Here is a 16,217-nt window from a genome sequence, read left to right on the forward strand (position 1 = left end):
GTGTGTACTGTGTATGTGTGTACATGATCTGTAATACTTTAACATTGAATTATTCATTGAATTATTTTTTTAATGAGCGGTGTGGCGGTCGAGTGGTTAGAACGCAGACCTCACAGCTAGGAGACCAGGGTTCAATTCCACCCTTGGGCATCTCTGTGTGGAGTTTGCATGTTCTCCCCGTGCATGCGTGGGCTTTCTCCCGCATTCCAAAAACATGCTAGGTTAATTGGCGACTCCAAATTGTCCATAGGTATGAATGTGAGTGTGAATGGTTGTTTGTCTATATGTGCCCTGTGATTGGCTGGCGACCAGTCCAGGGTGTACCCCGCCTCTCGCCCAAAGACAGCTGGGATAGGCTCCAGCACCCCCGCGACCCTCGTGAGGAAAAGCGGTAGAAAATGAATGAATGAATGAACTTGCTAATTGCACCGTGTATGTAAATGAGGCACCATTCAGCTCCTCTGCATTTTCTTTAAACACGGCTATGGATAATGACAAAATGTACTCGTTTCATACTCATATCTGGCAAAAATGCCTTATCCATAACGGATACTCTTTCATAACAAATATCCGGCTCATGTCTAGTATTTACTTATGTACACGGAATTACAAAAAACTAAATACATAACATCAATAGACGCTGTATATCTCAGCTTGTAGAGTACTTAATTCTTAATCTGGAGGTTACGAGTTCAATTCCGGTATCAAGCTCAGTGTCACGTTCCGGCTTGAGAGCTTTACGGTTCAACCCCAGGATGCAGAGATGAGGACCCAATTGCAGGTAGAAATATATTTAATGGTGCTATGCAGCAGAACAACGCACTCGCATGTCCAAACAAAAAATGACAATGACCCAACAAAGAAAGAAACGCGCACCTGAACTAAATCGGCAACACAAATGAAGAGCTTGCAACCAAAAGGCGCTAAATCCATTTTGACTGATTTCGAGAAAATCAATGATTTTTAATTACGCACATATCAATCTATTTGGCCATCAAGTCTATATTGCAAATGAAAGAGCTATCAATATAGGTCATAAAAATGCATGCTATACACCACACACCATGTATTTTATATATTTTTTTTATTATTTTTTTCGGATTTAGCGCCTTTTGGCTGAAATAAATTTGAAGTCACCTTTAACTTCTTCAATGGCATTGTTCAATGGCATTGAATGTAAGGTGCTTTAATGTGCTATGCTAATAAAATAATTACAATATTATAGCACACGTTAACGTCATCCACATTCCATGATGATCAGCTTTAACACAACTCAACATACCCAATTATACAAGAGGCATAAGGGCATGAACGAGGAACAGAGGAAAAGAGGAAAACTAAGAGCTGTCACAAAGTGAAGCCGGATCGTGACACTCAGATACCAAACTAATTAATATGGTACTATGAATAATATTTTCCTGTCCAGAGGCAGGCGGGAGAGGGGGTCGTCAGCAGGGATGGGACAACCAAGCATGATTACGGCATCAAAAACATACTTTTGCTTACTTTTTTGTTTTCATAATCAGCAAATGTACAGCAAATTATTGGCAGTCATTCTTTTATTGTAGAAAATAATGGCTAGTAAATACTATGGACACGTGAACTACTGAAACAAGTCGATTTAACACATTTAAATGAAAATAATTCCACGAATAATACACACATGCTTTCATAGAAAGAAGTCATATCGAGAGATATTCAGAGTGACTGAATGGCATAAAAAAGGCAGAAAAGATGACCTGATAGTAGACTTTATTGAATGTGAAGTGTGGTTCCAGACCTGCTCCATTTGTAAAGTGCTAAGGTGACTTTTGTAGTGAATTGGCTTCAAAAACGGCTTAAAATTTACTGTTGCAACGACACATCATCAGTAGGGTAAAACTAACCTGTCTCACGACGGTCTACTTGAGTCCTACTTGAGCTGGTCGGGCCAATAAGTCGATTTAAGAGTCCACTACTCCTGCTTCTTCTGTAGCCTAAAGCAGTTCCTCCAAACACAAAGGGGGAACGGGCTCCCTCCAATACGAGAAGGCGCTATACTCGGGGCAGCTGAAGGCGGCGCTGTGTTGGCATGTCCGCAGGGGAAAGACATGCTCAACCAGTTCACTCAGTCGACTGTATCTGCCAAAACACACGATGAGTGATCCCGTCGGACTGAGGCGTTGCTGTTATATACTCAATAATATTAATAAAAATACATTTTATTTGTATAGCGCTTTTCAGAGTACTCAAAGATGCTTTACAGTAGAGAAAAAAAAATAAAAATAGAGTCAGAGTCTGCAGAGACTTGATATTTTTAAAAAAAGGTTAAAGACGCACCTTTTTAATCAGGCTTTTAACTAATATTTTTAAACGTTTCTTATGTTTTTATCTTTTTGTCCTATTTTATGCTCTTAGTCTTCAGCTTTTAACTCCAGTGTTATGTTTTTATCTTTTTAGTCCTATTTTATGCTCTTAGTTTTCAGCTTCTAACTCCAGTGTTCCCTAAGGGGGGTCCTCCACACTGGGGGCTGTTCGGGTCTGCTGAGGGGGTTCCATCCTTGGGTCCCTTCGACACGGCCGGCTGGGGATTCCTCCCTTTAATGTGGGGGTCCGCCCGTCTGTTGGAGTCGGGGGGCCCGGGTGCTGGTCCTCTGATGGCACGGCCTGCAGCTCCTCCCAGTGTGGACGGCCCCAAAGGTGGCGTTTCCTTGTTCCTCAGTGCCATGCCATGTCTCCCTACTGCGTGTGATTGTGTGCTTGCGTGTGTGTGTGCGTGTGTGGGTCTAGTATGGAGGGTGGGAAGGAGGGGCTTTCTTTTGTTTCATTGTTTTTTCCTTTTAATTGTGGAAATTGTTTTAATTCTGTAAAGCACTTTGTGTTGCATTTCTTTGCAGGAAAAGTGCTATACAAATAAAGTTGATTTGATTTGAGTAAAAACAGTAAAGGATGCATTAAAATACAATATCCATACATTCATTCAGAGCTAAAACAAGGCTAAAAGTGGGGCGGGGCGCAGCAGTCGGGTATAAAAAGTTAGACATTAAAAACGGATTTAAACAGGTGGGTTTTGGGTTGTTTTTTGAAGGAGGTTTGAAGGTCGGGGCAAGAACGGAGTGAATGGGGCAAAGAGTTCCAGAGGGTGGAGGCAGCGATGGAGAAGGCTCTGTCTCCCCAGGTTCTGAGCTTGGTCTTACAGGGGAGTGCCAGGAGGTTAGAGTCCGAGGAGTCAATGGGACGCGGGGGATTGTGTGGATGAAGGAGGTCTGTGAGGTTGTGGAGAGTTTTATAGGTGATGAGGAGGACTTTGAAATGGGTACTTTTGGGGGACGGGAAGCCAGTGGAGGTTTTTAAGGACCGGGGTGATGCGTTCACAGGACTGGGTGGAGATGAGGAGGCGAGCAGCTGAGTTCTGAATATATTGTAGTTTCTTGAGGGTTTTGGATGTTGTACCATAAAGAATACTGTACTTACGATGTTTTGTTGCCTCTGGCCTGCTCCAGAATTAACTCCCCCTTTGGGTTCACCGTGAATATACGGCACACGGTCACGCCCACATGCTTGTAGGCCAACACGTCCTTAAAGACAACAGAGCATCAAATGATGTTTTTCCCAACAAAAACATCCATGATGATACAATCTACTCACGCTTTCTCTGTTGCCAAAAGCTGCATAAAAGGGACAAATGCTGGGGTAGAACAGATTCCTGATGTCCGTGAGACATTCCACTTTGAACTTCTCAGGTTTCTTTTCTATCATTTCTCTAAGGAGACATTAAATCAGAACTTTTTGTAACAAAAAAACACAAAGAGAGGTTTTTAATTGAGCAAAATGCTAATCTTTGCATGCCTGTGAAAGGCTGAGAAAAGGCTGCTTGGCGAGAGCATGAGTGGTCCTCGAGGCAGGAGAGTCCCGCGGTCGTTCACCTTGTGCAGATATCCACGGGTCATGTCTGCCATGCCAATGGCTCGGGCCGAACAATACAGGAACTTGTAACCATTCCTGGAGCCAAATTCAAGTCTGTGTTAGCTCTTTGTGATATTCCTGAATTATCCATTTTCTATGCCGCTTATCCTTACTCGGGTCGCGGGTATGCTGGAGCCTATCCCAGCTGTCTTTGGGCGGGAGGCTGGGTGCCAAGGACTAGTACTATTGATAGTGCCACAAATAAAGAATTCCATGTTGCTTACTGGGGCGGCACGGCGGTCGAGTGGTTAGCTGCGCAGACCTCACAGCTAGGAGACCAGGGTTCAATTCTACCCTCGGCCATCTCTGTGTGGAGTTTGCATGTTCTCCCCCGTGCATGCGTGGGTTTTCTCCGGGTACTCCGGTTTCCTCCCACATTCCAAAAACATGCTAGGTTAATTGGCGACTCCAAATTGTCCATAGGTATGAATGTGAGTGTGAATGGTTGTTTGTCTATATGTGCCCTGTGATTGGCTGGCCACCAGTCCAGGGTGTACCCCGCCTCTCGCCCGAAGACAGTTGGGATAGGCTCCAGCTCCCCCGTGTGAGGAAAAGCAGTAGAAAATGAATGAATGTTGCTTACTCATGCACGGAATGGTACAGCTTGGCAATTCCTTGATGAGTCCAGTCTTTTCCCAACTGAGGAAGAATCTGACCAAACACGTCTGATCTGAAATCACAAAGTCATGACAAGAATTTAGAAATCTGAAGATCAAAGTAGAAACCCATCATAACGAAAAAGAGCGCCATACTTGGTGATGGTGCCATCAATATCCGAGATGATAACCTTGTCATCCCAGTTCCATAGGTAGATGGTGCCCTCACAGCGACACGTGCCCTGGTACTGAGTGGTGATGCTGAAGGTGACATCATTCGGACCCTCCCTCAGCTTCAGACCCTCCTGTCAGATGTTTGTAGTAGGTTTAAGGAAGTGCTTCAAAAGCAATTTGACTTGCATTTTTCTGGTTGAAGTTTCAAGTTAAGGTGAAGTTCCATAGTAATCCACAGTGGTCTTACTATCTGCTCTGATGACAGGCGGAGGGACTTCTTGTAGGCGGGGCAAGGGGCGGGGTCTTCCCTCTGCAAACGCTCACTTGAGCACTGGTCGCCATTCGTCTCTTTGGGTTCATCATCACTGGACCACTCCGATGTTCCTTGTCTGAAGAACAGAGAAACTGAGAACATCTGGGTTGTTTGAAGTCAAATCATTCATACTGAATTCAACTGAATCCAGAATCAAGCAGTAGAACTTCAGAGACTCAAATAGTTTTTCAAGTTTTAATCCAGGATGAGGAGCAAAGAGGACTCACTGTGTTTGTGTGTCGAGGTCTGGACTGTCCTGTATTGGCTTGGTCTCTGTTGACGACTAACACAAGCAGAGCAGTCATCTTCTGGTTGACAAAGCACACAGGTGGAAGACCACTACCTGCTTCACGCTGCTCTTTCGCCAGAACCACCATCGGCCAGACTTTTTTGGCATCCTGTCCTTCACCCACGCTTCTTCTGTGGCCTGCAGTGGTCCACATGTCAATACAACAGCCGGTGCACCATTGAACATCAGTCAAAATACCTTTGGGAGCGTCTTCTGGAAAGCCTGCATGCTCAGGATGAGCGGCGCTGCCAGAGTCCAGTTGTAATATCTAAAAAGAATATACTCATTTTAATGCCATCACTTTTCGGACTTATTTACGCTCACCTGTGCCCAATCCGAACCACCAGATTGGGATTATCAATAATCGCTGGGTTTTCTGCGAATTCATGATAGGTGACGATGTAATCCAGGAATCTTTCTGGAAGAATAAGGAATAAGGAATCAATGTATGAAGCTTGCAAATACTAAAGATGATTACTTACCGTTGTCGATTTCCGAATTGTCACCGACTCCGCCACAGAGCGACAGCGTGATGTCCGGCATGTCGGTGGCAGAATCGGACAGACAATCCGTGCCACTGTCTGCGGCACCACTTCCCATCGACTGAGGCGACTGTGAGCCTGACTGTGTGTCCGTCTCGACCCAGGGATTCGGAACCTGATCTGAGTCACTGACACAAAGATGCCCCATTTCTCACTTAGTCAGCAATCTCTATTCTTAGTCATTATTATTATTCATTTAATTTATTTAAGACTGTTACTATTAACAGCGCGCAGACCGGGGTTCAATTCCACCCTCGGCCATATCATGTTCTCTCGTGCATGTGTGGGTTTTCTCCGGGTACTCCGGTTTCTTCCCACATTCCAAAAACATGCTAGGTTAATTGGCGACTCCAAATTGTCCATAGGTATGAATGTGAGTGTGAATGGTTGTTTGTCTATATGTGCCCTGTGATTGGCTGGCGACCAGTCCAGGGTGTACCCCGCCTATCGCCCGAAGACAGCTGGGATAGGCTCCAGCACCCCCGCGACCCTCGTGAGGAAAAGCTGTAGAAAATGAATGAATGTTACTATTAACTGTTATTATTGGAGGATGATTTGAACCTTTTGGGGAAGTACAGAGCGACAACATGGGGCTCAAGGACATTCAGGTCATCCAGATAGATATCTTCTGGGCCCTGGTGTTGGCTCCTCTTCCTCACACCTTGTTGAAGAAGAAGAATAAGAGACTGGAGCTGCAGAGGTTATCATGTCAGTTTGAGTCTTACCCTTTCTTTTTACGGGGGCGTTTGCAGACTTGGATGAGGTTCTATCTGAATCTCTGCTCACGCTGTCCTTGCGACTGGGTGGAGAAGATGTCCACCTGGTTTTGCGTATGGCTTTCTCACCGAGGTTGGAGTTACCTGCGCATGGCTGAAAAGCTTTTGGTTCTGGCCAGTGCTGGGTCATGTGCTGAGATGAAGAGACGTCGGTGGGTTTGCAGTCGCCCTGAGGCGACGGGACATTCCGAGGTTCAGGTTTAACAATGTCGCAGAGATTATTTTCTGCTTGCTTGTCGTTCTGTGACTCCGGGCATGTGATGACCCTGAAGTGTGTGCTGTCTGTGGGGGTGATGGTCAGAACCTTTGACTCGGACCGCTCCTTTTTGGTGACCTGCTTGCAGGAAAAAACACAAAAAAAGGACATGCACTGATGTAACCTGGCGTTCCACCCTGGACTAAAACCAAACCCAAAGAACAGGAGTCGAGAGCGCAAGCTGTCTAGCTAAAGACCCGTGCCTCGACGAGGACTCGGGTTTCACTGACTTATCGGTGCTCAACAAGGTCTCTGGTTTCACTGACTGACTGGTGCTCTACAAAGACTCGGATTTCACTGACTTACTATGTGTGGTCAATGAGGACTCAGGTTTCACTGATTTATATGTGTTCAACGGGAACTCGAGTTTCACTGACTGACTGGTGCTCAACACAAGACTTGAGTTTCACTGACTTATAGGTTTTCGAAGAGGACTCAGGTTTCACGGACTTACAGGTGCTCGACAAGGACTCAGAACTCAATACTTCAATAATACTCAATACTTCAACTTCAATAGTTGACTCATAAGACCTCCAGCCAGTGAAACAAATTAAGTTTTCCCATTACTGTCAAGTTGACAACGGGGACTCGAGTTTCACTGACTCACTGGTGCTCGACAACGACTCGGGTTTCACTGACTTATGTGTTTGACAAAGACTCGGGTACCCAATACTCAAGTTGAGTACTCAACTTCAGTGGGTGACTCAGAAGACCTCCAGCTAGTTAAAGGAATTAAGTTTTCCCATTACTGTCAAGTTGACAACGAGGTCTCGAGTTTCAACAACTCACTGGTGCTCGACAAAGACTCGGATTTCACTGACTTAATGAGTGCTTGAAGAGGACTCAGGTTTCACTGACTTATAGGTGCTCAACAGAGACTCGAGTTTCACTGACTGACTGGTACTTGACAAAAGACTTGAGTTTCACTGACTTATGGGTGTTCGACGAGGACTCTGGTTTCACTGGCTGACTGGTGCTCGACAAAGACTCGGATTTCACTAATTTATAAGTGCTCAACAAAAGACTTGAGTTTCACTGACTTATAGGTGTTCGAAGAGGACTTAGGTTTCACTGACTTCCGGGTGCTCGACAAGGACTCGGAACTCAGTACTCGAGTTGAGAACTCAACTTCAATGGTTGACTCATAAGACCTCCAGCCAGTGAAAGGAATTAAGTTTTCCCATTACTGTCAAGTTGACAACGAGGTCTCAAGTTTCACCGACTCACTGGTGCTTGACAAAGACTCTGATTTCACTGACTTAATGAGTGCTTGAAGAGGACTCAGGTTTCACTGACTTATTGGTGCTCAACGAGAACTCTGGTTTCACTGACTTATAGGTGCTCAACAGAGACTCGAGTTTCACTGACTGACTGGTGCTCGACAAAAGACTCGAGTTTCACTGACTTATGGGTGTTCGACGAGGACTCGAGTTTCACTGACTTCTGGGTGCTCGACGAGGACTCAGGTTTCACTGACTTGTGAGTGTTCAACGGGGACTCAAGTTTCACTGACTTACAAGTGCTCGACAAGGACTTGGATTTCACTAACTTATGTGTGGTCGACGAGGACTCGGGTTTCACTGACTCACTGGTGCTCGACAAGGACTCAGGTTTCACTGACTTATAGGTGCTCAATGGGGACTCTGAGGGAGTGAGGTTTACCCAGTTTACCCAGCCTGCTTCGAGGTCTATCCTGGGATTGAACTACCATCGAGTTTAAAGCCCATACTGCCAACTTGGAACTACCTGGTTGAGCCAGCCTCATGTTCCGACCTGGGTCTTCCAACCAAGGTCGGAAGAATGATAGTCAAGACTGTAAACTCGACTTACAGTGCCAACATACGTACATCCTAGAAGCCACATCCAGTATCTTTGAACGCGCAGTGCGAGTGTATCTTATCATTCTTACTCTTGTGGATTCTGGAAACTCCCCCCAGGTCCACCGCATGTGTGACTCGGTTCTGAGCATGCTCTCTGTGGGTTCAGAGTCACTGCTAGGCAATGTGGCCTCGAACATCTCCCTGCTGGACACAACAAAACCAAACCCAACTTTGGACCACATTGGAGTCTATGGACACAAGTATTGGGGAACCTACAGCAAGTCAAACAGGAAGAAAATACAGATCGACTCCAACTAAGACAAATAAACTAAAGGCTAAGACTAACTCAGGGTGTCCCCACAGAAGTTGTCTATGATACTCACCACTCGGTGCAGGGGGACCAGTCTCCATCAGAAAAAGGGTAGCTATCCCACTCAAGGGTCGGGAATATGGAATGTCCAAAGGTGTCTGTTTTGTCCTTAACCGAGGTTGAGCATGTCCTGAAAAGAAGAACCAATCCAAGACTTCAGGAGCAAAAACATTAAAGAGTGACTCACCGTTCTTCATCTGAACTGAACCCGAAGAGGTCCAGCTCGCTTCCTGCTGGCGGACTTTTCTGCTCTTTGCGGATGTCAGCTTTGTGCTTCCTCCTCCTTCTCTTCCTTTTTTTCCCGCACGGATTGGGATTGAGATGGACGCTTCCTTGCTCTTCCGGACCCAAGAGACGCTGACGGCTCTCGACTGCTGAGGTGCCACTTCTTGGCTCTCGATTTTTCATCAGCGCGTCATCCGTGTGGATGGGCGAGGTCAGCAGGCGTGCAGGGACGACCTCCTGAATGGGTGCAAAGGTTCTTACAATAAAAATCCTTGAGGAGAACCCTTGGCTTGTTTTTTTTGACCTACATGATCTTCTTCTGTCTCCTGAACAAAAAAAGCCTCCCCGTTGTCTCCAAGTTTCATGTGCAAGTCCACCGCTTCTCCGTTGATTTCAATGTCGATCTGCAGGATCACATTTCTTTGGTTGCTTTCAACACTTTCATTTGGATCTCAGTTTTGGACTCAAGTTGGGACTTTTGTGCTTTTTTTGGCTCACAGCTCCAGGTTTCCTACCTCCCTGGTGTCCTGGTGTGTGTGATCAATTGCAATTTTTTTACAGACTCATTTGAGTTTGAACCTGATTTGTTGTGGGTTTTTTTACAGTTTTACATCAAAATATCAACACATGATGGTTGCCCATGTACTTACTGCAGGAGTAGACCCGCAGCGTTACTAACCACTTTCTCCCTGGAGCGAAGGACTCCCAGTTTGCCAAAGCGGACATGGAAAGGGGAGCACTGGAAGGTCCCGTCTGGCTGTCGGACCACAATGACGTCAATGCAACCCGACAGTGTGGCCCGGTTGATTCCCTTGTAGAGCTCCTTCACCGTCACCAGAACCTGGCCTGCCAGCTGGCCTACGTAGTTCATGATGTCCACCTGGAAGGTACGAATCACACCTGATTTTATTTCATTTTATTTTATTGCAATAGACCCGTTTTTGTAAACTTGATGGTGTATTAATACCTCATGTGAGCTAGATATTCAAAATATATCAGCTGGAAAAGCCTGATTGAATTTTTACATATGGCATGACACAATATGTATGTGACCAGGGTTGCGAGTGGTTAGCGCGCAGGCCTCACAGCTAGGAGACTCGAGTTCAATTCCACCCTCGGCCATCTCTGTGTGGAGTTTTGCATGTTCTCCCCGTGCATGCGTGGGTTTTCTCCAGGTACTCCGGTTTCCTCCCACATTCCAAAAACATGCTAGGTTAATTGGCGACTCCAAATTGTCCATAGGTATGAATGTGAGTGTGAATGGTTGTTTGTCTATATGTGCCCTGTGATTGGCTGGCCACCAGTCCAGGGTGTACCCCGCCTCTTGCCCGAAAACAGCTGGGATAGGCTCCATCACCCCACGCGACCCTTGTGAGGATATGCGGCAGAAAATGAATAAATGAATAATATGTCACCCAAACAGTTATATAATACTAATTATCATTACCTTTTAAGTAGCAAAAAAGAAACTTTATTTAGGTATATATTTATTTCTATTTCTATTTTATATGTTATAAGTTATGTATATAGATACATGTTAAATATATTTAATTACATGATCATAAAACCTTGAAATATTCATGATGGTTATTACATTATATGTTGGTGTAAAGCATAAATAATCCATTAATAGATTAATACATAATCATTCATTCATTTTCTACCGCGGGCCGTGGGGGTGCTGGAGCCTATCCCAGCTGTCTTCGTGCGAGAGGCGGGGTACACCCTAGACTGGTGGCCAACCAATCACAGGGCACATATAGACAAACAACCGAATAAATAATCAATCTTATTTTAAAAAGTTATGGTAATCTAATGACTTGGATCGAAACAATATTTTTAACCAGTTCCACAACGCTTTGGAGTCAAAATTTGGAACCTAAAGGTGGAGCTTGACTTCAAGGAATGCATTAGCACTTTCACAAAGAATGTACATGTCATTTACCCCAGCAGCAGCAAATAGGAGAAGCAGGATCTTGACCAAGAAATATCATTCAAGCTGTCCGTGGAGGTAACCCACCGCTTCTTCCTTTCCAGCCAGGTCCGCCATCGCACCCAGTGACAGCCTAAGAAGGTAATCCTGTTTACCAGATTAGGACAAATCTCGCTTTCCCCGTCTCGGCACGTCCATGTGTTGTCCAAGTGGCCCACGTGATCGCAGTCACCTCCCAAAATGATATTCGGCAATGAATATTAACGTCTTTATGTGCAGATGTAAAAGCAGATAAAGAGATGCTGAATAACATAAAAAAGGATTCCACCTGCACATGATTTGCTGTAGAAGCCCATGAGGCATTCAGGGACAAAACACAAATATTTGTTACCCGACACATTCTCACCCCAAATGACATTTCATTTAGATTTTGCAAGCACTTTAATTGTCATGAATATGGTGAAAAAACAATTCTTCCTTTATTTGAAGCACAAGGTGAAATAATTAGGGATGTCCGATAATACCGATATCAGCATAAAAGTTCGGATTTTGAAAACCGATATTAAAAAAACAACACATATGTTTTCATTCCACCACATTAAATTTGTCTTGTTACACATCGGTATCGGCTGATATTGGTATCAGAAATCGGTTTTCGGCAAAAAAGCCAATATCGGACATCCCTATCAATAATATGAATATTTATGAGTATATTCAAATATGTCAGTCACTATTAGAGACTATTTGAGAATTAAGTTGTACATTTACGAGAATGAAGTCATACATTTGCGAGAACAAAAGTCTGAGATTTTTGACTTTTTGCTTGTAAATTTAGGATAATATGCTCGTTAATTTATGACTTCATTACTGACATCTCGGATATATATTTTTTCAATGTGGCCATAATACTCATGAGTCATAAGTCACAGAACAAACACTATTTCTTTGTATTGTCTTCAAGGTCGTCTTTTTCTTGTGAATTTTTGGATTCCACCTTGACTTTGTCTTTAAACTTGTCTTCTTCTGGTTTTTGCGTTTCATGACGGCCCTTCAGGTTCTTTTCCGCTGGAATGAAAGATTCTTCATGTGATGCTTTGCTATTTTTCACATCTAGTTTGAATGCCAGCCTGTTTACCTTTTGTCTTCTGTATTTTCATGGCTGGAACTGCACTTTGCTTTTTCTCTGGAGTGTTTGGACCAAACACCACGTTACCCTCTGAGTCTGTCCAGTAGGAAGTCACGCCCAAGTCGGGCGTTCCCTCAGTCACTTCCAGCTAAGAAGAGACAAAACGAATACGTATAAAGAAAGAATATTTGAAAAAAAAACAAATCCCATAATCGACAAAGAGGTTCCATTACTTACCTGTCAAGTCCAATGCCGTCAAACTTGACCACCCAAAACCATGAATGATGATTTAAAAACCTACTTCAGGACATCTAATCTTTACGTACGAATGAAGCCGTGAAGAAAGGGTTTGGATGAGTCATGTACAGCGCTACCCGGCTACCCGGCTACCCGGTTCCCGTTACTACTGAGGTGGAGTCACACAATATGTGGTGTATAGCTACCAAACTAGCATGATTTCTTACAAAAAGCGTCAATGACGAGAATCAAACAGAGTAGAGATGAACGATGTGTGTCGTAGCTTCTTAGACAAAGACTCATGTTTCACTGACTCACGGGTGCCCGACAAAGACTCAAGTTTCAGTGACTCACTGAAAAACTGTTGTTTGACAAAGACTCGAGTACTCAATACTCGAGTTGAGTACTCAGGTTCAGTGGGTGACTCATAAGACCTCCAGCCAGTTAAAGAATTAAGTTTTCCCATTACTGTCAAGTTGACAACGAGGTCTTGAGTTTCAACGACTCACTGGTGCTCGACCAAGACTCGGACTTCACTGACTTAATGAGTGCTTGAAGAGGACTCAGGTTTCACTGACTTATGGGTGCTCAACAGACACTCGAGTTTCACTGACTGACTGGTGCTCGACAAAAGACTTGAGTTTCACTGACTTATGGGTGCTCAATGAGGACTCAGGTTTCACTGACTTATGGGTGCTCAACGAGGACTCAGGTTTCACTGACTTTTGGGTGCTCAACGAGGACTCAGGTTTCACTGACTTTTGGGTGCTCAACGAGGACTCAGGTTTCATTGACTCACGGGTGCTCGGCCAAGACTTGAGTTTCACTGACTTATGGGTGCTCGACGAGGACTCGGGTTTCACTGACTTATAGGTGCTCAACAGAGACTCGAGTTTCACTGACTGACTGGTGGTCGACAAAAGACTTAATTTCACTGACTTATGGGTGTTCGACGAGGACTCGCGTTTGACTGACTTACGGGTGCTCAACGAGGACTCCGGTTTCACTGACTCACTGGTGCTCGACAAAGACTCGGGTTTCACTGACTTATGGGTGCTCGACGAGGACTCAGGTTTCACTGACTTATAGGTGCTCAACGGGGACTCGAGTTTCACTGACCCACGGGTGCTCAACATAGACTCAAGTTTCACTAGCTCACAAGTTGATAAAGACTCAAGTTTCACTGACTCACAGGTCCTCAATGAGGACTCCACTTTCACTGACCTATATGTGTTTGACAAAGACTCTAGTACTTCATAAACTTCAGTGGGTGACTCATAAGACCTCCAGTCAGTTAAAGGAAGTAAGTTTTCCCATCGCTGGTACTACAAGATGACAATTATAAATAATAGCTGGCTTGTTCAGGTGATTTCTCCCATATAACACGTCTTTCTTTCAGTGACATCACAAAGAAATAACCCAGTGAACAAATATTTGGATCAGGGTTGGCGTACGCCGTTGCCGGGGGGAGGGAGTGGGGATCGTATCCATGCTGGTGGTGTGATCCTCGGGACGTCCGAGTCTACAAAAAATGTGCATTGAGGGTGAAGGAAATGGTGAATGGGTCACAAAAAACAAAGGTTGTGGGGTGGGTTTCATGCTGGGTTTGTTTATTAGTCTCACAGGAAGTGGTAAGCAGTCCTTGTCACATGATGGTGACAAATAGACGCAAAGATGAGTGACGGTGAAGGTGGAAGCCACTTTGGGATGATCACATGGATTCATGTTTACTCCATTTTCATTCAAGATTGACTTCTTCAAATGCATACATTTGATATTTACACGTGAATTATAGCTAAGGTTAGTAGTTCAACTTTGCCAGATTGTTGCCATTAGCATTGATGAAGAATTGGATGAAAATGCAGACAGAGGAATTTGTTGTTGTAGCGACACCTACAGGACTGAGGTGGAACAGGATGGCTCGTGTTTGGGATTATTAACGCCTTATTTTTTCTTGCCACCCGCCTCTTCAGGGATGAAGACACTTACAGTGAAGTCCGCGCTCTCCGTGCCGTACTTGTTCTTCACCAGGATGCTGTACTTGCCCGTGTCCGACGTGTTCACCGCTGTGACGGTAAAGCTGGCGAACTTGCCCGACTCGAACTTGAGGATGCAGTGCTCGTCTGACGTCAGCTCCTTCTCGTTCTTTAGCCAGGTCACCTCCGGCACAGGGTCGCCCGAAATATTACAGGTGAGATTGAGGGCCTGACGAAAGACAACACCACATTTAAACACCGGCTACAAACCACAATGGAATGAAACTTTTATTTTATTGTTTGTCCGCTACCTTGCCCTCCTGGATGGTGACCACGTCTGGAAGGCCTCCTGCCACTCGAGCACGGTCTAAATGAAACAACAAATCAGACCTCCACTTTCAAACAGACACAGATGGACTCTAATTAACTCCCAGAAAAACTTTTTGGACATACTTAAGCAACATTAACTATCCAGCCCAGAGAAGAAACTTTTTCCAAATTTTCTATCGCCTAGTAAATCCCACATAGTTTCAAAAACAAAAATGGGCAGGGAAGTGTCCTAGTTGATGTTGGAACGGTTTTAATCTGTTGAGAAAGGCGGAAGTAGTCGCAGAATGCCTTTGCTCTAATGAGATCAAAGGCATTCAGTATTTTGTAAAAATAGGAATGTCGAGAAAAGTGGCAAAATACTGTGATGCCAATAATAGCACAAATACCCAGATGCCTTTGCTTTAATTAGATCAAAGGCATTCAGCATTCCGGCATTTTTGTGCTGTGGATAATAGCACGAATGTCCTGACTTAGTTGAATAAGTTTGAATCTGTTGAGAAATACGTAAGTAGTCGCTGAATGTCTTTGCTCTAGTTAGATCAAAGGCATTCAGTGTTCTGTAAAAATAGGAATGTCGAGAAAAGTGGGGAATACTGTGATGCCGATAATAGCACAAATACCCAGATGCCTTTGCTTTAATTAGATCAAAGGCATTCAGCATTCCGGCATTTTTGTGCTGTGGATAATAGCACAAATTGAGCCTTGAGAAATGAATGTCTTTGCTCTAATTAGAACATACTTTAGCAACACTAGCTATCCAGCCCGAGTAGAAACTTTTTCCAACTTTTCTATCATCTTGAAAATCCCACGTTTCAAAAACAAAAATGGACAGGGAAGTGTTCTAGTTAATGTTGCAACGGTTCAAATCTGTTGAGAAATGTGGAAGTAGTTGCTGAATGCCTTTGCTCTAATTAGATCAAAGGCAATCAGTATTTTGTCAAAATAGGAATGTTGAGAAAAGTGGCAAAACACTGTGATGCCGATAATAGCACAAATGGCCAGATTCCTTTGTTGTAATTAGGTCAAAGGCATTCAGGATTCTGTAAAAATAGGAATAAGAAAAGTGGGAAATACTGTGATGGCGATAATGGCACAAATGGCAGATGTCTTTGCTGTAATTAGATCAAAGGCATTCAGCATTCTGCTGAAGTAGGAATGTCGAGAAAAGTGGGAAATACTATGATGTCGATAATAGCAGAAATGCCCAGATGCCTTTGCTTTAATTAGATCAAAGGCATTCAGCATTCCGGCATTTTTGTGCTGTGCATAATAGCACGAATGTCCTGACTTAGTTGAATAAGTTTGAATC

General features: G+C 44.2%; 2 protein-coding genes across 3 annotated transcripts in view; both read right to left on the reverse strand.

Moving 5' to 3' along the window:
• Positions 1 to 2,146: 2,146 nt before the first annotated feature.
• Positions 2,147 to 11,383, reverse strand: LOC131108416 (phosphatidate phosphatase LPIN2-like). 2 transcript variants are annotated; one of them, XM_078792263.1, is made up of 20 exons: positions 11,252 to 11,383; positions 9,986 to 10,186; positions 9,615 to 9,710; positions 9,269 to 9,543; positions 9,095 to 9,211; positions 8,801 to 8,915; positions 6,585 to 6,972; positions 6,421 to 6,520; positions 5,800 to 5,987; positions 5,642 to 5,735; positions 5,516 to 5,585; positions 5,372 to 5,455; positions 5,256 to 5,311; positions 4,963 to 5,104; positions 4,698 to 4,846; positions 4,529 to 4,615; positions 3,829 to 3,981; positions 3,628 to 3,742; positions 3,454 to 3,557; positions 2,147 to 2,884 (listed from the first exon to the last, which is right to left on the reverse strand). In XM_078792263.1, exons 2-20 carry the CDS (start codon positions 10,175 to 10,177, stop codon positions 2,719 to 2,721), a joined length of 2,691 nt encoding a protein of 896 aa, XP_078648389.1. In that variant the 5' UTR covers positions 10,178 to 10,186; positions 11,252 to 11,383; the 3' UTR covers positions 2,147 to 2,718. The 2 variants fall into 2 exon arrangements, with proteins under 2 accessions (XP_078648389.1, XP_078648388.1); XM_078792262.1 differs by lacking the exon at positions 2,147 to 2,884 and adding an exon at positions 2,934 to 3,391 and having other exon boundaries at positions 6,585 to 6,969.
• A 311-nt stretch (positions 11,384 to 11,694) lies between these two features.
• myom1b (myomesin 1b) overlaps positions 11,695 to 16,217 on the reverse strand; it is a 31,590-nt gene continuing 27,067 nt past the window's right edge. Inside the window, exons 37-40 of the mRNA XM_058059319.2 lie at positions 14,890 to 14,945; positions 14,592 to 14,807; positions 12,375 to 12,513; positions 11,695 to 12,304 (exon numbers count right to left, since the gene is read on the reverse strand). Of these exons, the coding sequence (XP_057915302.2) occupies positions 12,177 to 12,304; positions 12,375 to 12,513; positions 14,592 to 14,807; positions 14,890 to 14,945 (539 nt within the window). The 3' untranslated portion in view covers positions 11,695 to 12,176. The remainder of the gene's footprint in view (positions 12,305 to 12,374; positions 12,514 to 14,591; positions 14,808 to 14,889; positions 14,946 to 16,217) is intronic.

This window comes from Doryrhamphus excisus, linkage group LG7, assembly GCF_037039965.1.
Source record: "Doryrhamphus excisus strain RoL-2023G ecotype Guam linkage group LG7, RoL_Dexc_Guam_v1.1, whole genome shotgun sequence".
Lineage (NCBI taxonomy): Eukaryota > Metazoa > Chordata > Actinopteri > Syngnathiformes > Syngnathidae > Doryrhamphus > Doryrhamphus excisus.